The sequence below is a fragment of the Pungitius pungitius genome, chromosome 14, assembly GCF_949316345.1.
Source record: "Pungitius pungitius chromosome 14, fPunPun2.1, whole genome shotgun sequence".
Classification (NCBI taxonomy): Eukaryota; Metazoa; Chordata; class Actinopteri; order Perciformes; family Gasterosteidae; genus Pungitius; species Pungitius pungitius.
Window position 1 is genome coordinate 2,040,761 of NC_084913.1, and position 21,050 is coordinate 2,061,810.

Consider the following 21,050-nt stretch of genomic DNA (forward strand, 5'->3'; position numbering starts at 1 on the left):
TCGCTCCAGGGAAGAACTGAAGACTCTTTCTGCAGCACGTTTCATCCTCGAGGCCTCTGAAGGCCGACCTGCTGCAAGAGGCTCAAACCAGCAGCACAGAGATCACAAGGTTCGTTTTGAGGAACTTTAATCAAATGAATATTTCCTTACAGCGGCATCTGTAAAACGCCATGTTTGTTTCATCATGCTCCATGGGGGGGGGGGGGGGGGGGGCTGTAACTACGTTGCGTTGAGCTGTAATATTTATGTCAGTATTTATTTCCTGTGAATATTTAAACAAAGAGAATTTCGTAACCACGGTAATGACGTTTGGTTAGAACTGTTTGAGAACTGTGCTGATTAAACTGTGTGGTCATCTTGGAGGGTGGAGTTACTTGGTCAACCCCATTCAAATAAACAAAGTCCTGATGAGGCAGAAGCCTCTGGTTCTGAAGACTGAAGTTGTTTTAAAGCTGCATTCTGTCTCCTGACCAGCAGGGGGCGACTCCTCTGGTCCCATAGAAGTCTATGAGAAAACGACTCAGTGAACGTGAGTTTATGGACTCAATCTCTGGTTTGAAGTTGTGGATCTTTACACTAAAGTGAGATGTCTTCACATGAAGACACGTCCCAATGGACCACATCTTTGGAAATATCTTCATGAAGGTAACATCACTTTGGGACGTGTTAGTCCCAGCTGGCTTGTATCTAATGAACAATGATTCATGTCTTTGTGGACGTTCAGACTCTTTGTGTTTCATCTCGTGCCAACTGAAGATGTATTAAAACACAGAGAGAGAGAGAGAGAGAGAGACGCCTCTTTATTATTCTGACACTACAGTTCAGGTGTGCAACTGTAAAACAATACATGAGTCAGTGTGCGATTCCAAAACAACAAAACAGTAGAAATTGAAAAACATTCCAGTAGAAAAAGGAGAGAAGCTTCACCTGAAAGGCCCCGTTTATTAAAAGCAGCCAAACCTTCACGGAGCCGGTCTGTAAAGCTGCAGAAAGATGTGAGACACTGTGAGAAGAGTCAAACCAGTCGAGGGGGGGGAGGGGGGGGCTTTGATGCAGTAAGCGGGATGATTGTGAATAAATTAGCCCCCCCACCCCCCCGGTCTGCAGAGAGGTCAGAACGACGCACACTGACTGCACGTCAGGGAGGAGACGGTGATGCAGACATTCAAGTGGCAAAGACCAAAAATCCCACACTAAAAGGTGTGTGTGTCTGTGTGTGTGTGTCTGTGTGTGTGTGTGTGTGTCTGTGTGTGTGTGTCTGTGTTTGTGTGTGTGTGTGTCTGTGTTTGTGTGTGTGTGTGTGTGTGTGTGTGTGTGTGTGTGTGTGTGTGTGTGTGTGTGTGTGTGTGTGTGTGTGTGTGTGTGTGTGTGGGGCTCAGATCAAAGAGGTCGCCCTTCATTCTCCTGTCAAATTAATACAAATTAAGTTTTACCCGCTGACGGTACAACTCCCAAAGTGGGGAGGAAGCCCCCCCCCTCACACACACACACACACACACACACACACACACACACCTGTCCTGTGTCTCCTACTTGAACCGACGAGGGAACGTAGAAACTCTATTTTAAATCCTCCTTTGGACTTAAAAAGCAAACATAGACTTTACATTTAGATCCCAGATTAGGTTCTGCTGGTGGATGTAAGTCACTGGAATCATCTCATCTCACATGGACACACACCAAAACACATCATCACGTTAATCCTGGCTCACCTGCTGACTCTACGGCTCCTTCACAGTCTTCCACTGTTGCATAGCGTCGCATGGGATTCTACCGTCACACATATCTATAGATCTATAGATATGTAGATATAGATCTGTAGATCTATAGATCTGTAGATCCCGACAGCCTTAAACTGGTGCCGAGGCGTCCCTGAGCAAGGCACTTCACCCCTGACTCCGGCAGGGGATCCGCTCAGTGGCCACCGGCACAGAGGAGGGGGGGGGGGGCTTAACAAGTCTTCAACTGGAGCCACTTTGAGTTATTGATCCTCATCTTTCAGTTTGGTGGGAAGTCTTGAGAGTGTTTTCCGTCCTCTTCGGTCCTGGATGCAAGAAGATGTCGCTGTGAGAGATTACACTTCCTGCTGTGATCAGGTCAGAAAGTAGGCCTTTGGTCCTTTGCAGCAGCCCCATCAGGAGCACATCTGGGGTCCGACGGTGCGAGCTGCCTCTCTGTGCCCCTCCCTCCTGATTCGCTAACATCTCACTCCACTGGTTACCATGACTCCACCCAGCTGACCGTTGATGCTAATGAGCCCCAGAACATCAGCCCGTTTCCTGCCACCCGACGGCTCCCCCACATCCAGGTTCTGCCTATTTCCATCTAGTCATGTCTGTGTCATGTGATGAGGAGGTGTGGGGGGGTTTGGCGCCTGAATCTAACAGGACCTGACAAACCTCGACTTCAAACAAAAAACGACTGATCTCCCTTTAGTGAAGAAAAAACGTCTCAGCGGGGTCTCGCCAGGGTTCAAGAGACGCAGTGTGTGTGTGTGTGTGTGTGTGTGTGTGCGTGCGTGCGTGCGTGTGTGTGTGTGTGTACGCCTCCGGAGCATAAAACTACTCCTTAGCATGCAGACTTAGCAAAAAACGCTATCGTAGAAAGTACAATATCAAGCGGTTGTTTGTGGGCGGGTTCCTGCGGGTCACATGTGCGTCACATGTGTGTCACATGTCACCGTGCCGAGTGGACTTGGACTATGCAAACTAAAGTCGGTATTGGTGCATTCAGTCCATCCCTGATTCATGCAGAGGACATTCACCAACATGGAACAGACGGATGTAATCGATATATTGTAACGATGCATAGACACAAGGAGGATTCGGACAAAATAATCATTTCAGGGTTCCGCTGGCGACACACGAGGCCAAGTCATCGAAAATAGAAATTATTATAGGAAGCAGAACGGATCATTTATATATAAAACATACAAGAAATATTCCCCTCCGTGTTAAGGGACGCTTCTTAAGGGATCACATTTAAGTATCAACCTTCTATTGGATCTCCATCAATAAATATCCATGCACACTGCCTTCTTCTTCATGGTGTGCAAACCCTGAATGTCCACATAGTATATAGTAACCATAGTAACCACCATGAAAATATTCATATGTACAGTAGCTCAATAAAACGTCTCTTTGAACTGGATTTCTGCATGCAGTCAACTGCATAATATACAGGCAATAAGTACGATCAATAGGTACGATCAATAGGTACGATCAATAAGTACGATCAATAAGTACGATCAGTAGTTGTTTCTTCGGCAGGCCAGAATCCAGCTGGACATGCAGAGAGAGGTCTGTACAATCACCAAAAAGGGGAGGGACGAGTCTGTGTGCAAATGTTCAAGGAGCCAGTGGGGGGGCGGGGTTAAGACCAGGTGACGGCGTGCGCGAGCACCGGTCACGTGACCCCGTGGTCGCGCTCTCAGAGCCCGTCGTCCTTCTCAGAGTCCGGAGAAACAGGCCTAGAAACGGTGAAGATGTCCTGACGTAGTATTTTGGTTTTGGGCGTGGCGGAGGCCGGCGGCGGCGCCCCCCCCCCCACCGAGGGCGCCCGCTTCTTCTCCGAGAGCAGCTTGATGATTTCCGCCACCTGAGTCTCCAGGGCGCCCAGGCGGCCCCCCAGGCTCTGGATGTCCCCCCGCAGCTCCAGCCGGGTCTCGTGCAGCGCGGCCTGCAGGGCCTGCTCCGGCACGGGGCAGAACGGGTGAGGGGGGGCGGGGCCGTGGAGGAGCGGGGTCACGGCGGCGGGGGTCCGCGCCTCCCCCGCCCGGTCGATCCGCAGCTCGCTCTTGGTGATGCCGCTGTCGCAGGAGTCCGTCTTGCGGAGGGGATTGTTGCCGGAGACGCCGCCCTCCTCCACGTCCCCGCCCCCTCCCGCCCCCTGACCCCTGCCCCCCTGCGAGAGCATCTCCACGGAGACGGCCTTGACGTTGTTGTTAAGCCCCTCCCTCCTGGCCTCCGCCGGCGCCGCGTTGTTTTTCAGCCGCATCCAGCCGCTGGCCCTGATGGCGGGCTTCGGCGGGGCGGGGCAGGCGCTGACCGTGACCGTGACGGTCTGCTCGGCCCCGCCCCCATCCCCGCCCCCGCCTCCACTGGAGCTGGGCTGCAGCTCCATGATGTCGCAGTTGTTCTGCTTGGCGGGGGCCCCGCCGGGGGGGCTGTAGGCCAGCGAGCTCTGCATGGGCGTCACCTGAGACACGGTCAGCACGCTGCTGCTGGGCGGCGCCCCGTTCTGCATGGAGGAGGGGGGCCGCTGCAGGCTGAGGGGCAGCGAGTGCTGGAGGCTGCAGGGGCCCAGCTGCAGGCTGTTGGGGTGCAGGTGCTGGTGGTGCGGGTGGTGCTGCTCCACCTGCAGCCGGCTCTTCTCCCCCGGGTCGGGCGGCGGGGGGGCGGCGGCGGCTCCCTGGCTGCGGAGCTCCTTCTGCTGCTTGAACTTCTGGAAGAGCTTCCGGACCGGGTGGTCCTGCGGGATGCTGAGCTGCACCTCGTTCTTCGCCCGCTGCCGCTCCTCCTCCTCCTTCTTCACCTCGCTGATCTTGCGGAAAATGATCTGCAGACGGAGAAGAACAACATGGCGCCGATGAGATCATCGTCTCAGTGAATAATAAACATTCGCATGTCGCGGTGCCCTGCAGCTAACGCTAAAGAGTAGAGTCCCCCTCCCCCCTCATTGAAGCCTTGGGTTAAGTGTGATTGAAAGTTTGTTGGACTTGTCTCGTCCTGAAGAGAACAACGAGTCCTCTGTCTCCGAGAAGTGAGACTTCATGACGCTGATGTGAGCGGATCCAACGGGACGAACCTCCATTAACTGACAGTCACTTTGTATTAACTTCAGCGAGAGACGTCTCTTCACAGAACCGAGTACATGCCAACGGTCTTCAGCACCAGACCAGACATGGACGGGATGTCTCTGCGTTCATCGCTTTATTCGTCTCTCCACCATGAACCGGTGTGTCTCACCTTGCTCCTCTCAGCAGGGCCTTTCACGGGAAACTTAACGTCACAGATTTTCTCTTTTACTGAATCTAAAACTGTGTTTGTGTTCCATTGGATTATTCATGTTTAGCCCTGTAGACGAAGAGGAAAGAGGAGAAATGGTTTGGCAGAGAAAACATGCGCCTCAAAGCTGTGCAGGACGACGCATTCCTTTCAGTCCGCCTAATTTCTTCAGACCCAATTATTCTGTCCTTCTGTCACAAATCCAGCGCCTAAAGTCTCTCTCGTAGATGAACTGCTCCTCGAGATGAACAGCTGTCACTTTAACGAGTCCTTTACGGGACAATCACAGAGGACATAGATCACGTCAAATCATGTCATCCAATGCATTTAGCTCGTTACATGAATAGGATTATGAGGTTACATCATGAGTTATTTAATACTTTAATTTAAAAATGTTTATTTATCCGCAACAGTAAAACTTTTTTTATTTCATTTGAGTCAGTTGGAGCAGAGGAGTCGCCCCCTGCTGGTCACTACACAGAAGTAGAGTCATTTCCTCATAGACGTCTATGGGAGCAGAGGAGTCGCCCCCTGCTAGTCACACATCTGTGCTCACCTGCATGCATCAACACAGAAAGCGTTTCTACTTCTAAATAAATTAGCAAAGCAAATCGTTCAAACTCCATTAAGGTATCAGGGATTAATGTGCAGCAGCAGCATCGTCACGCTGGTCAGCTGGTGGCGTTTTGGTAAGCCGTGCACGCTCTGCTCCGCTCGTGAACAATGACAAAGAGGAGGGTATCTCTGGAGGAGCAGCAGCATGTGGACTCCCCCCCCCACGTGCCGTGGCCGCTCCAAACATCGTGGCACCCTAAAAGAAAATCTATTTTGGTCCCAGACTTCAAAGCTGTGGGTCTAAAGATAGTTCAATAGAAAGTCCCCCCCCCCTTCTCTAGGAGCGCCGGCTACTATCAGAACAAACGGAATACTGTGTTTACCAGATGCCCAAATGACGCCATGGTTGAGCCAAGAGCAGGGGGGGGGCAGGGGGGTTCTTTTGGGGTTTCACAGAGAGACGCTTAGCTGAATAATGTCTTCATTTCATCCGGGCTGTGACATCGTGACTGGAGGGAAGGAAGAAAATAAACATCGAGCAGAGAGGGAGGGGGGGGGGGGTCTCATGTAATCTCACCGAGTACAGAGAGTATACGATATTTAACACTAACACTGGATGTATTTAACACTGTGATTCTCAATCAGCTACTTGTACATTACATCATCCACATGAATGAATCCCACAGATTGTTGTAATTCATGGAATCATGAAGGGTGTAAAGACCTCGATGGGGATCCTTCAGCCAGGAGGCCGTGGTTTGTCTTCCCCAAACTCACATCAAAAATATTTGTGGCAACTTGGTTATATTTAGGCAAGCAAAGTACTTATCTCTGTGTATTTACAGAAATACTGCTGAATTATGTTAAGGCAACAAAACCACAGATTATTTTCGTTCAGCTTTGTATTATTTAACTGCTTCACAATAAAAGCACCCAACTACAGAACCACAAGGTGGCTTTAATTTTAAAAGTTGGTATTTGTCTCCAAGTTTAGCTCTCACTGAAAGCACCTGCCTTGGGTATCAAAGTGCAGCATTCAGCAGCTAACGAAGCAGATATTATGACGAGGAGGAGGAGACCAAAACGAGAGCTAAAACGGAGAATATTGAACTTCCATCCATCACTCCACAAAGAGCTGATGACGTGTCTGAAAACAGGTGAAACCCCCACATTTGTTTTCATAATTTGTAACAGATGTGCCCCCCCCCCTCACCATTTAGCCGTAATGAAGGCCAAGTGTGCGTTTGTCTCCAGCTATCTGAGTCATTTTGACGGAGACGAGAATGGAAGCGCTGCGTTAACTCTGCAGGCTCCGACGTGGGGAGAATTTATGTGTATTCAGCACGAAGCCAAAAGCCAGCTCAGCACCCTGAAACACAGCCAGCGGCCCGCCGAGCCACGTAAATCACACAAAGAACTCACAGCAGCACCACATCCAACTGGCTGGAGGCGTTTCTTCCTTTTCAGCTCACATTAGCTGCAAGTATGCGATAATAAAAATGAAGGAAACGGGTTGTAACCGCAGGAAACGGAGCTTTAACAGCTCTAATAACAGGCTGCAGGGGGCAAAAAGGGATCCAAATGCACCCAGCTGCTCTTTAATGTAATTCAAAATCATCAAACACACTATGGGGGGGGGGCAGGTAAAGATGATCGTGGCTCAGTTAAACCAATGTTTGCTAACTTCTGGTATCTTTTCCTCAGCAAGAAGGTAAAACGTCAAAATGCAAACAGTTGTAGCGAAGGAGGAAGTCAGGTGACGCAGGGTGAGGAGTGACAAAGTCCACAGTCCAGATCCAGATGTGTGGAGGCCGGCACCGGGTCAGGTGACACCTGAGAGACGTGTGTGTGTGTCAATCCTGCATGATTAAATTCTTCTTTTTGAGTTGTAGGTCTTTGTTCGACACACACACACACCGCACACACACACACACACATACACACATACACACACACACACACACACACACACACACACACACATACACATACACACGCACACACACACACACACACACGCACACACACACACACACACGCTCAGCAGCAGTCAGAGTGATGGATCGACACTCAGCTGGCTCACAACGATGTTCGGACTGAATAAAAGGATCCGAGCGCGTGTGCTGGACTCCACGTCGATGAGGAAATGAAATAAGAGCGAGCGGTGCGGCTCGGGGAAGGAGCTCGTTTCATGAGGCCGCTAAAAATAGAAACGGGGGGGGGGAGAGAGAGAGAGGAGAAGGGGCTTTGGTTCGTTGGAGGTGGTCCACAGGCTCTAATGAGCCACTGCTCGCACGGAGCTCATTAAGTTAAACTGTGGGCTCAACCCCCCCCCCCAACACGATGCTCCATACAGGAAACGCTGTTTGTTCTCCACCGAAATGCACAGATGTGTGCTTAGTGGTGATGCTTCACATCTCCTGCTAAGCCTTCGGTTAATGCCGTGGTTTGTTTAAGACAATTAGACCACAGGGACCTGAGCATCTTTTCTACATCTTGAGGAACCAGAAGAACGATTTGGTTGGTTGTGGTTTGTAAAACACAACGTTCAGAGTTGGCTCCTCCCCCTCCTGCAGGTGAAAGACAACCCCGCAGGGGATGCAATCTGGTCCTGAGATGTCTTAAACTAACATTCCCTCTAGTGACCAGCAGGGGGCCACTCTTCTGCTCCCATAGAAGTCCGTGAGAAAAGGATTCTACTTCTCTCGAAATTCAAATGTTCTGTCCCCAATTATATGAATTAAAGATTAAAGATCTAAAACTTCTATTCTCTGTTTTACTCCCTGGTGTCCATGCACAAACGTGTGGCATCCCAACGCACACACACACACACACACACACACACCTGTGTCTGGAATACAGTGGGACACGAAGATGGAGGGCAGGTTAACAAGGTTCAACACTCTCCCCCTTCGGTCCCCCCAGAGCTCCAAATACACATTCACTAATGAAAAGGAAAAGTGAAAGCAACGCCCTGAGGGCGATTCGGCCTCCGACCAAACAGGAAGTCCACCAGAAATAACAACCATAGAGCAATAAACCTACTTCATCCTTATGCTAATGTCGTGGATCCTCCAGGAAACCAGAAGGAACGTTGATGAAACCGTGGTAACCTTTGGTGAAATACGGCCTGCTCTTCAGAATGAGCCATCGGTGTTTGGATGTGTGAAGAGGAAAAGGTCACAGGGTCCAGGAAAGATGTGAAGGAGAGTTCATGAGGAGTTGGGGAAAAGGAGGTCGTGGTGTTAGAGAATCATTTCCATTAAGCTACGTGACCACGGAGCTACGCTCTCATCTAGACCTTTTCACACGTGGTTTCCTTCCGTCATGTGATCAGGAACGTGAGCATATTAATTCAGCCTCTTTTGAATGTCGTGTGAAATCCTTCATTTAGGCAGCAGAAAGCCTTTAAACGATGCTCAACCATGCAGTAAAATGATCCATTATACGAAATATGAAGCTCCAGGAGCTGCTGGAGCCTCAATGGAGGTCCTAACAATAAAAACCCAAAGTTATTAACGTTCCATTAGAGGAGATGGAAGGAAGCAGAGGATCACTTTTAAGAAGCCTCCAAAGGTTTCATCACTCCCCTCATTGGTCATCGCCTCATCAGCTGATCGCCTCCCCCCCCCCCCCCCCGGGCTCGCCGTCCCGCCGCAGCCTCCCCAGGAACGCTCGTGGCCTCAGGTGCCCCCCCCACACACACACACACACACACACTCTTTCCTCTCAATGTGGGCGATTCATTATTCAGCAGACACGGAGGAGACAACCTACACACACACACACACACACACACTAAGACACCCCCACAGACGCCGTCGTTGTCCCTCATCCTGTTGGAGCCTGTCCTCACACACACTCCTGCTCCTTCATTAAATCGTCTTCATCAGACCTCAGAGGGACCCATCAACCTGCTTCATGTGCACTCGTATCAAATCTGACTGCAGCATTGTGACCTTTAGGAGGCCGTGCACGTGACAGTGCACGTGACAGTGCACGTGTCAGTGCACGTGTCCCGGAGAGGACGGTCCGTGGTGTCTTCTTCCACCACGAGACACGCGGAGGCAGTAAAACAATCGGCGCCATCATGTGAGTCCATTTTATGCTTCCAGGTGGTCTCGCTGCCTTTGGGACTCGCAGCAGGACGGATTTTGTCTCCTCGATTTCATGAACGCGACGGAAATAAAGCTCTTTATTTTACGATGTTCTTCTTGAACTCAGCAAAGTGAGTTTGTTGCCTCAAGGGTTTTTCCTCTCTGTAAACCAAACCAACAGATTGTGTTTCTTATGCGTAGAGGTCCAGATGACCCGGATGAGCAGACGAGCTGTGTGTGTGTGTGTGTGTGTGTGTTGCTCCATTGGCCGGCGGACATCTTGTTCTGTGAGTCTGTCCTGCAGCCGTTAGCCCCGAGGTTGGTTTGCCACTTTCATCAAACCCTACGGATCACGGCGGCGGACTACACGGCCCAGAATGCCTTTCTGCCCCGGGTTATGAATGTATAAATATTGAAACAAAAGCTGGTGAAACTTTTATGACGATCTCCTTTGCTTTCAAAGCCATCTTCGGTCTGTTAGCTCGATGCCATTAATGAGAAGGAGACACTGACAGGACGTCCGAAGCATGAGGGCACCCAGACGTCACAAAGACCCTCGTCTTCATCAGCTCCAACAGCGTTCAACGAGAAGGACCAGAGGAGGAGCTTTAGTGTCTGTAGGACACTTCTCTTTCACATGGCATCATTCAGCCGTTCACACCGGCTTCACTGTCTTTTCCTCCCGTGAGTAAATGCACACGGAGGCTCACTTCCTGTCTGCTTGCTTTAAAGAAAATGGACCCTAATGTGAGACAACACACACGCAGAAAAGGAAGCGTTCCCCCCCCCCCCCCCCCCCCCCCCCTCAAGAGTCCGTCACATGAATAAACCAAGAGAGCATAGAAGCCAAAAGACGTCTGCTGGAAAAGGAATTAAAAAAAACTCCTCCCACGGCTCCTGCTGCTCCAAAAAATGAACACACACCTTTACAAGTGTGTTTGGTTTCTAAAACTCTGCAAAACAAGGATCTTGTTCTCTTGAACCGATCATCAGATCTTTAGGAAACACTGGATCTACATTTCAGGACCAGCAGGTTGGTTCTTTTGTGTCGTGGATTCACTCAGAATGTGAATGATGAGATTCTGAGCTCCTCGAAGGCATCAGCCAATCACGTCGCTGGGCCTTTATTTTTAAAACAACAATCACAGAGCCGGCTTTATTTCTCATTGTATCTCACTGATTCAAGTCGGTGTCACACGCCGTCGGCATCGGTCAACTCGCTTTAACGAGGCCTCGCGAGGCGGATTGAGTTTAAATGAGCCTGGAAGTGACTCCACTCGTTTTAACTCCTTTTAACGGCTCCCTGCGGTGAAACCAGCCTGAAAAACAAATCACAACAAACCACTAAAGCGTCCTTTAGAGCTGAATACATTTAGCATATTAAACCAGATAAAGGACACTTGACGGGTTAACATGGGAACTATGAACGGATAAATGACTCATTCCGTTTATTGAATTTGGAGTAAATGTTTTAATAAATCCACTTTTCCAGTTGCAGCTCTTACAGCTTGATTTCACTTTGGACCTCAATAAGAGAATTTCCAACACAGAATCACACAGTTAACCAACAGATGAACTAAATCCTCATTTATGCTCAAACACACATCTCACTGTGCCACGTCCCGTTAATGACCAACAGTCCACCTGCAGTGGAGTCAGTGTGCAGGACCTACATGCAGAAGCTGGCATTGAGAGCCAGGTGAAGGGCACGCATCAATAAACCACGCAGAGAGGAGGCGTCCCGCCGGCTGAAAAAGGGCACGAGCACATAATGAGGCGACCGGTATCACATCTTTAATTCAGCGTGTTTCGAGGGGGGCGAGCGGACGGAAAGAGCTAAAAACGAACGCAGGACGCGTAAACAACAACAGACCCGCTGTGAGAGGAAAAGAGCGGGAAGGGAAGGAGGAAATTGCAGGTAATGGAGGTCAGATGACCTCTGGGTGCTGAGCTTCTACTTTTAAATTCTGCTTTCCGTCAGGTTGAGAGATGCTAACCCCCCCCCCCACCTGATCCCTTCCCACAATCCTTTAGGTTCCAAAAATAAGGGACAACTTTTTCTGAAGAGATTGTTGAAATGGTTTGAGGATACTTTGGAAGTTTAGACTGTTTACAAGGAGGGGGACATATTGATTTGTTGCAACCAGTGAACAGGAAGTGACCACATAACTACTGAATAGGACGTGGACACCGTATATACTTCTGTTAGAGAGCTGTCAATCAGCGTTAGGCCCCGCCCTAAAGCATCCCCTGCTTTATGGTCTGTTTGACTCTAAATGGACCATCATTCACTAAATGAACATCATGCTGCATTGAAGAAGACTTGAAACTAGAGACTGAGACCATGAACTCATGTTTACAATGTTCACTGAGGGAATAAATCAAGAGAGAAGTAGAGTCATTTCCTCATAGACGTCTATGGGAGCAGAGGAGTCGCCCCCTGCTGGTCACTACACAGAAGTAGAGTCATTTCCTCATAGACGTCTATGGGAGCAGAGGAGTCGCCCCCTGCTGGTCACTACACAGAAGTAGAGTCATTTCCTCATAGACGTCTATGGGAGCAGAGGAGTCGCCCCCTGCTGGTCACTACACAGAAGTAGAGTCATTTCCTCATAGACGTCTATGGGAGCAGAGGAGTCGCCCCCTGCTGGTCACTACACAGAAGTAGAGTCATTTCCTCATAGACGTCTATGGGAGCAGAGGAGTCGCCCCCTGCTGGTCACTACACAGAAGTAGAGTCATTTCCTCATAGACGTCTATGGGAGCAGAGGAGTCGCCCCCTGCTGGTCACTACACAGAAGTAGAGTCATTTCCTCATAGACGTCTATGGGAGCAGAGGAGTCGCCCCCTGCTGGTCACTACACAGAAGTAGAGTCATGTTGTCATAGACGTCTATGGGAGCAGAGGAGTCGCCCCCTGCTGGTCACTACACAGAAGTAGAGTCATTTCCTCATAGACGTCTATGGGAGCAGAGGAGGTGATCCGTACTGTACGTGTCTGTCCAGCTGTTCGATACCTTACCCGCTTGCGCAGGTTGCAGGTGAGGATGAGGTTGCGGGAGAAGGAGTTGGCGAAGGCGGTGTAAAACTCCAGCACCTTGAGCAAGGCCTCCCTCTTGATGACGTGCAGGTCGCAGTAGGTCAGCGCTCGGACGTTGGCGCACGCATGCGCCAGGGCCGTCTCCTTCCAGAAGACGTCTCCGAACACGTCTCCTTTACCTGAGGACACGAGAGATTTGATCATCCATCCCCATTCCACAGGCTGCGATCTGATTGGCTGCAAGCGAACTGAATTCTTTTTGGGGGCCTTTGGACCGTTGGTCGTACAAAACAAGACGCCATAAAGACGTCCTTTGTGGTTTTAAGATTGTAATGAAATCTTTTAATTAATTTCAATCTAAATAATTCTTGCACTCATTGATTCCGAATTGGGATTCGTACAGTTCAATCTTTTAAATAACTAATTTGGTAAAAGTGTCTTTAAAAGAACACGTTGTTCTTTCAGCGTGTGTATGAATATAGATTTACAAACGCTGTGACGCGTTTTTAGAACATCAGGCGAGAGGTTTGAAGAAGGTGGAACGTTTGATGATGATGAATTACGGCCTGCGAAGACACATTAAACACAAACCACCCGCCTCCTCGCATCCTCGCATCTTTTTCTGTCCCTAGCAACCGCTTTACCTGGCCAAGTCCTTAGCAACCACAGCTGCTGATTTCCCAGGATGCGAGACAACCAGATGAACGCATCCGAGTGGATCAGGGTCCTGACTGACAGATGAAGCCTTGGTACAGGTGAGCGTTCACGTTTAAAGGGGCGTGGCCCCGTCCCGCATGTGCTTCTCTCTCTGGTCCTCTCTAAAGGGCCGGCTCTCCCTTGCTGCTTTCAAACCCCACCTGGACGTTTGACTTATCGACTGCCAGCAGATGTTTCCTCATGCTAATCCCCCCCCCCCCCCCGACGCTAGTTACAGCGTCTCTCGGGCAACGCCACTGTCGTTCCCAGTAATTAACAGGATGAAGAAGTGTGATGATGAGCTGCTTCAAACGCCGTCGCGTGTCAACAAAGGCGCAACGTTGTAAATGATACATGATATATGATATAATGATATGATAAATTATATAAATGATGCTAACAGTACACTTTATTTGAATGGAACCGTCCACAAGAAATGCTGCACAAAGTGCTTTAAAATAAATAAAAATAACTACAATATACACTGAATAGTTACATGTCTTAAAGCATTTTATACATATATACTGTATATATGTACAGTTTTACTGTATTATTTATTTTACAGAATAGCGGACTAATCAAAGATAAGGACACGTTTTGTTGGATTTTTTTCCACAATTTTCCACAATAATTTTGCTCTCCTCTTTGGACACGGCCATGTAGTAAACATGGGGCAACAATTGTGACGATGCTATGAATATTAACACAGATGGATTGCTGTGATTAATGGAACATCTGATAAAGAGAAATACATAATAACGGTTACGTGGTGAAATAGTCGGTAAATCATCAAAATACCTCCTTTCTCTTCTACTTTACTCTTTTCTACAGAATTTTGCTTCGAGTTTTCTTTTCAACAGTGGCTGATAATATCTAGAATACAGATGTGCTTCTACATCACCTCTTGCCCCGAAGAGAACCCTGTTGCATTCTGGGAGTAACAGGTAGAATCCGGTCTAATAAGGACTCAAATCTGTGTCACAAACCATCCGCTCAGCGGTTTTATCAGCCGGGCTGCCTAAAAAAAGAAAGAGCAGTCAAAGCTGTCGTACACCCCGAACCAGAGCGAGTATCCCCCCCCCTCCTCCCCCCTCCCCCGAAGATGCATGGGGCAGCAGGACTCTGCAACGTGCAGGTGAGCCTGAAGGTGTGCGTCGCCTCATTATCTCGGTGCTGCTGTGACAGTCCTTATTGGAAGAGAAGAGCTGACTTGAAATCTTCATGTGCTCCCACATAAATATTTACTACGTCTGGCTCTTCTTCCAGTTCCAGAACTGTTGAATTATGAATGAGCTCCACTGTAGGAAAAATAAAGACAGGAAAAACAGAATCTTGATTTGCCTGAAAGTTCCAACATGATCCGCGGGGTGTCATTAATCAAAAGCACTTATGCTAAATAGATCATTTATGAAGACCAATCATCAACCAACATTGGACATGTGGCCAGTGGGTGAAGAAAAGTGGTTAGTTTGTAAATATAGCAATAGTTGTTATTATTGGGGTTTGAATAGGTGATGCACAACGATGCCCAAAGAGAAGCAGTGAAGCAGCGGCTTTAATAAGAAGCCCCACGTTGGTACTCGACAAAGGAGACTTTTACGTGAGGCGATAAGAGGAAGATTCCTTCTCCTCCTCCTCGATGCAGCGTGTCCTCCCGCTCACCTCCGACGTGATGCCCCGTGGGCCCCCACATATTGCTGTGTGCATAGAGGCCGAGCCCCCCCCCCCCCCCCCCTCTCACACCCACGCATGAATAATGGATGCAGAAATTAATCAGCTATTCATTTGGGCAAAAATCCCACAGAGTGCGAGTGATTTTTCTCTGGAGCAGGAGGTGAAAGCATCAATAAATAATTCGGGCTAAAGGTTGATGGCGTGTGCCCCCCCCCCCCTCCCTCGCTGTCACTGCACAGCTTTCATCTTCTGATGGAGGCACAAACAGGAGCTGTTAAGCTCAATTAATACGCTATAATGAATGATTTAAACGAGACCTAAAACTAACTCAGCATAACAATTGCTTTAAATGGCTTTTCAACCCTGATATAAAGGATCCATCGGTCAAAGGATCCAGCTGGTTTGGATTTAAGAGCCACGACGCAGCATCGCATCATTCTCACAAAGTTCAATTATCAGAAACAAGGTGCAAAAACTGAAGCCTCAACCAAACCAAATCTTTAAGTCCCGCCCCCTAGAACGTTCCTTGATATTCATTACAGTCATGTGACAGTGGAGTAGTTCTTTTATGGCCTGACGTGAAGTCATGTGACTGTGGTGGAGTTCCTTCATTGTCTAACGTGAAGTCATGTGACCGTGGTGGAGTTCCTTTATTGTCTAACGTGAAGTCATGTGACTGTGGTGGAGTTCCTTCATTGTCTAACGTGAAGTCATGTGACCGTGGTGGAGTTCCTTTATTGTCTAACGTGAAGTCATGTGACTGTGGTGGAGTTCCTTCATTGTCTAACGTGAAGTCATGTGACCGTGGTGGAGTTCCTTTATTGTCTAACGTGGAGTCATGTGACCGTGGAGGAGCTCCTTCATAGGCTGACTTGTCACCGTCTGTTTGAAGCAGCAACGTCATTAAATCAATCCATCGCTGCTGAATCATTGAGCCAACAGGACACACTGTGCATGATGGGTAATGAGAGGGTGATCAGTACTTATGAGGCCTCACCACGGTGGTAAAAGTATTGTGTTGTTTTTGTGCGGTTCGTGAGTTTGTGAACACGGATTCTTTATTGTCCTCTCAAGAGAAAGCTCATTTTCTACAGCCGCTACACGGAGACATTTAGGAGCCGTAATAAGAAATCTCACTCTGGCATTCCTACACCACCCTGTGTGTGTGTGTGTGTGTGTGTGTCACCAGGAAGCCTTTGGGCACTAATGAGAGCAGAGTGTGTTGCCGCCTCAGGGAGCAGCCCTGCTCCTCAGCCCTGCTCCTCAGCCCTGCTCCTCAGCCTGGGGAAATCAGTGGCTTTAACACCACGACTGGCACACTCCTTCTCCATCCTCCTCCATCCGCCCTTCTCAGTCCTCTTCTGTCCTCCATCCTTCCTCCTCCGTCCTCCTGGTTCCTCAAACTCTCCTGGTCTCTTCCTCCATCCTTCTATCCCTCCTGCGATTTCCTCTGTCTTTCTTCTCTCGTTTTCCTCTCTCCTCTTTCCCCTCCTCCATCTCCTCTCCTCCGCCTCTCTTTTCTTCTTCCAACCACCTCTTCCAGCAAGTCGATGTTTTTGATGTTCCAAACTTCTCCCTTTACTGTCCCTCCATCTTTTTAACATTCACTCAGTCAGTCTCATAGCTTTCCCCCCTCACCTCCTCTCTCCTCTCTCCCTCGTCTCCTCTCTCCCTCGTCTCCTCTTATCCCCACCCCCCCCATATGGCTGCCTGCTGCCTCCCCCCCCTCCCGGTGAGGTTGCAATCAAACAGCCGATTTGTTCTCCCGCTGGAACACAGACTGCAGCTGGAGACATCGTTGTTGACGACTGGGACATTTGGGCTGGTTGCTATGCAACACAAAGTTTGACAGCCAGTCGCAAGCTGTCCAATTAGTCGTTTACCCAAAAGTGGAGTCTGTGGACCACGGAGCGCCTCCAGAGGATTTCACAGCTGTAACTTCCCAGCTTTGCTTCCCCAGCGTGAAACCCGCTGTTGTCTTAAACAACGTGTTCACCAGTTCAGACCCACTGATGTACCTTCAAAACAAATGAGATAAAGCCCAGGTTCACTATAAAGACTGAGCCCTACTTTCTAATATACACGGGTTTAAGAAAATTCTAACAAATCAGTTTAAATCAGGTGTAACAAAGCCCCTCATCTTCGATGGATGCTACAACAGTCACACGGATTTGGTGAAGGTTGTCGGGTTGATGTTCCTCTTCACCTCATCTCATCGTGTGCTCTTTGATATTTTCATTCATCATAACCAAAGTGTCACATCTGGATTGTATGGACCCTGCAGTAGAGGTCAAACACTGACCTCTATTCCTCAGGATCATTCGGACCTCTGAAACAGCTAATGATTCATTGATGAATGTCCTCGGCGTGATGAAACCATTCATCAGGCATCCGATGAGCTCTTCATGAAGCTTCCTCCGGTTGGAGAGGAAGTGAGGAGGCAACGCAAGAGGACTCTCACTCCACCAGGCTGCCCCCCCCCTTCCCCCCTCACCCCCACGCACCCCCGCCCCCGTGGATCTACGGCTGTGACATCACGGATCAGTATCTGGGGCTTCAGCCATCATCCGATCACCATCTTCCATTAAAATGGAACACTGATCTATTTGAGATAATGTGGCCAATCTTCTGGGAAATAGAAAAATAAAATATGCATTTGCAATAGTTTACATTAGACACCAACAGCACCGGGTAAAAGTTTGGAAAGATTTTCTGATTAAGTTCAAGGAGAAGGCGTGTCCAAACTAAGACAGATGTTTCATCCAGCTGCAGCAGGCAGACGGGGATTTTGCTCCTGAACTTTGCAGTCGAGGTCGCAGAGAGAGACGCTTTGACACAGGAGACACGTCAGAAGACACGTCAGCTGACTGCTGACTCATCGCTCTGTGCGTGAGCAGCGTTTACATTTAGGAAATAAAGTGAAAAGAGTTTGAAAACCCTTCAAAAAAATCATGAAAGGGTCACAAACAACCAGAGAGAAACAACATGATGGTTTTCTTTCCTAAATGGGACAATATGGAGGTAAATTATTCAGCTACTTTATGTCCAGGACGTCTTCAAATGTCCCGTTTGGTCCAACCAACAGCCCCAAAAGACGCGTCAATCACTGCGATCAATCCGTCGCTGAACTGTCCAACCCGTCCACGTACCTAAGATGGCGATGACCTCGTCGTCCTGGATGACCTCCAGTGACCCCGACACGACGAAGCACAGCGTGTCCACGCTCTCGCCGGCGTGGAAGATGAGGTCGCCGGGGGCGCAGTGGGTGGTCTGGAACTCCACGGCCAGCGAGCGCAGGCAGCCGTCGCTGGCCAGCCGGAAGGCGGGATGCTCGTTGAAGACCTGGGGGGGGGACGCCGAAAGAAGGTTGGACATTTCATGACGTGCACGCGGCGCTGTGTCTCTGAGGAAACCATGGTTACCAACCTTCCTGTTGAGGTGGACGCAGATGTCGGCGCGCATGTCTTTGGGACAGATGGACAAGACCTGCAGGGACAGAAGCATTTGATGAAGGTCGGCTGGCGGCGAGACGAAGAAGCGAACATTGGCTTCGGCTTATTTCTCTCCAAGAGGCCATCGTTAAGGGAAAGTAGGAAAGAGCTTATCGATGGGAGGAGACAGAACGACTCGTGACCTGTGACCTCTCACCTTCTCCGTGTCGATGCCTTTGGACATGGACCAGGTGGAGACGATGTAGTCCATCACCCTCTCGCTGAGCCCCTTGGGGACCTGGTAGAGCTTCAGGAAGTCCCGCACGTTGTTGAGCATCTCGTGGTAGCGGTTGGTGTTGGCGTACATCTGCTGGAAGATGGTGGTCACGTTCCCAAAGATGGTGGCGTAGAGCAGAGCTGGAGGGGGAGGACGGAGAAGAAGTTATGAGGCCGTCACAGGCGGAGGAACCAAAGGAACCTGTTGCACAGCTCCTCTGTTTACTGGGGCCACTTCTCCTTTTCTAAATTCATCAACCTTCTTTAATGCGAACAGCTCTTCTACCTCGGTGCTTTTGATGGATAGAAGCACGTTGATTTGAGAAATCATTCATCTACGTTTCAAAATGTTTGGATCAAGTCGGAAACGATCCCCGAGGTCCTCATGGAACATGAAACTATAAAAAGTCTAATAATAAAACCAAGCAAACAGTCATGAGATCATCTCCAGCCGCTCCAAACACACACATCCCAAAGCTAAACATCACTTATTTATGGTGCTTGAAGGAACACACATCTTCTTATTTGGAAAAACGGCGCTGCAATAAGTCAACGTCGACACGAACAGACGTCTCCACCCAGCTGGTCTCTGCTCAGACCTGGTCTTCAGACAACGTCACCTGCTGAAGACCCGCTGCATTAATGGCTTAAAACGTCGCTGTGAATCTACACGAAACCAATAGACGCGCCAAGAAACAGAACCAGTGAGGCAGATAGCATGCTGCTGGGGGGGGGGGCGGGGGGTCTACGCTCATCAGCCTTTCCAGGACCTTCCGGGACTTTTCCAGGACCCTGTCAGCTGGTGGAGAAGCACTGTGACCTAACACCCCCGATGTGGAACTAGAAGCTCAGAGACACAAACACATGACTCCTAATTGGACACCGTGGTGTGACCTCAGCGTTGCGGTTGGGGGGGCAGGGGGGGGGGGGGGGTCTCTGTTTGAAGAGGTCGGGTTCACTTATCCAGGTGAGACGGAGCAAGTTTCACTGGTTCCGGTCCTCTAACGAGTGTGGAGTTAAACAGCAGGAAGAGACGCTTCAGTCAGCACCTCCAATAAAGCGACCCCCCCCCCACAGAGGCAGCTGCTCACCTTGTATACAATATTTGCTGCGTTGATTGACAGCTCAGGGTGTGAATGGACTAAAAGGGAAGTGGATGATAAACTGGACCCTTTGTTAAACGTGTCACCATCATCATCATCATCATCATCATCCTCCTCCTCCTCCTCATCATCACCTTCATGAGTCAACATACATAATTCACCATGACCAGCACACAACAGAAGATGAAGCAACCAGAAGGCTCCATCAGTTACAATATACACACACAGACATAAATCTGTAAGTCCATCTGAAGCCCTCAGGATGCAGTTTGAAGCCGTCATTTCAAAACGATGTTTCTAATGTGACACGTCCCTCCAGGCTCCGTGTATTTAAATAGGACTCTACGTCCCCCCCGTGGAGGGTGTGATGGTGAAGACAGGGAGCAGATGAAGAGCTTTATTCCCTCATATTTATTACAGCATCTTTTAACCCATATTTTAACCCAAACAATAAGTAAGTAAATAAGCGGCCAGGTTTATTTTGAAAGGAGACTTTTTTTAGTTTAGATGATCGGATCTGAGAGCGTTTGAGACAGGAGTGTGTCAGTGCAGGAGACATGCTGTCAACCCCCCAGAAAATATCCATCAAGACGATCCGACAAAAAGAGACAAGCAGCAACCCGCCCAACCCCCCCGACCCCTCCCCACCCCGACCACTCAGACAGTACAGCTCAAATCATCTCAGGAGGAAATGTCCTGGTTCCCGTCCCATCGACAGAGATAGTGTGTGTACTTATATAGTTATACACACACTATCTATAGTTATCTATATTTCTATTTATAGATCGCTATATATCAACTTTTAAAAGGTAGACGGAAGGCAGAAAAGTACAGAAAACACATTTCAGTGTTTTCAGTGTAAAAGTTGATGTTAACTTGCTGAGTCATCATCTAGACACCAAAGAACCTGCTGGGATTTTGGGGTATTTTGGGTTCTGATCAGATTTGAGAAAGTGAAGGAAGCAGCAGTTTCGCTGTGACAGCAGACAGGAAGTCTGAAATGCTCATTTATCTTTTATGAAGCACAGAAAAGAGACAAAAACTGTCTTTTCTGTTTCCCTAAATGTGACGAGCTCTTGAGTTTTAAATTAGAATTCCATATTTCTTATAAACTAAGAAGTCACATAGTGGCAGAAAACTCCTCAACAAATTAAAGTTATTAAAGACATTAAA

The 21,050-nt window shown here is 48.9% G+C and overlaps 1 protein-coding gene across 1 annotated transcript in view; it reads right to left on the minus strand.

The window, feature by feature from the left end:
* Positions 1-799: 799 nt before the first annotated feature.
* The window catches only part of kcnh5b (potassium voltage-gated channel, subfamily H (eag-related), member 5b), a 42,959-nt gene continuing 22,708 nt past the window's right edge, over positions 800-21,050 (minus strand). Inside the window, exons 9-13 of the mRNA XM_037486131.2 lie at positions 18,716-18,915; positions 18,494-18,553; positions 18,217-18,409; positions 12,680-12,876; positions 800-4,557 (exon numbers count right to left, since the gene is read on the minus strand). Of these exons, the coding sequence (XP_037342028.2) occupies positions 3,430-4,557; positions 12,680-12,876; positions 18,217-18,409; positions 18,494-18,553; positions 18,716-18,915 (1,778 nt within the window). The 3' untranslated portion in view covers positions 800-3,429. The remainder of the gene's footprint in view (positions 4,558-12,679; positions 12,877-18,216; positions 18,410-18,493; positions 18,554-18,715; positions 18,916-21,050) is intronic.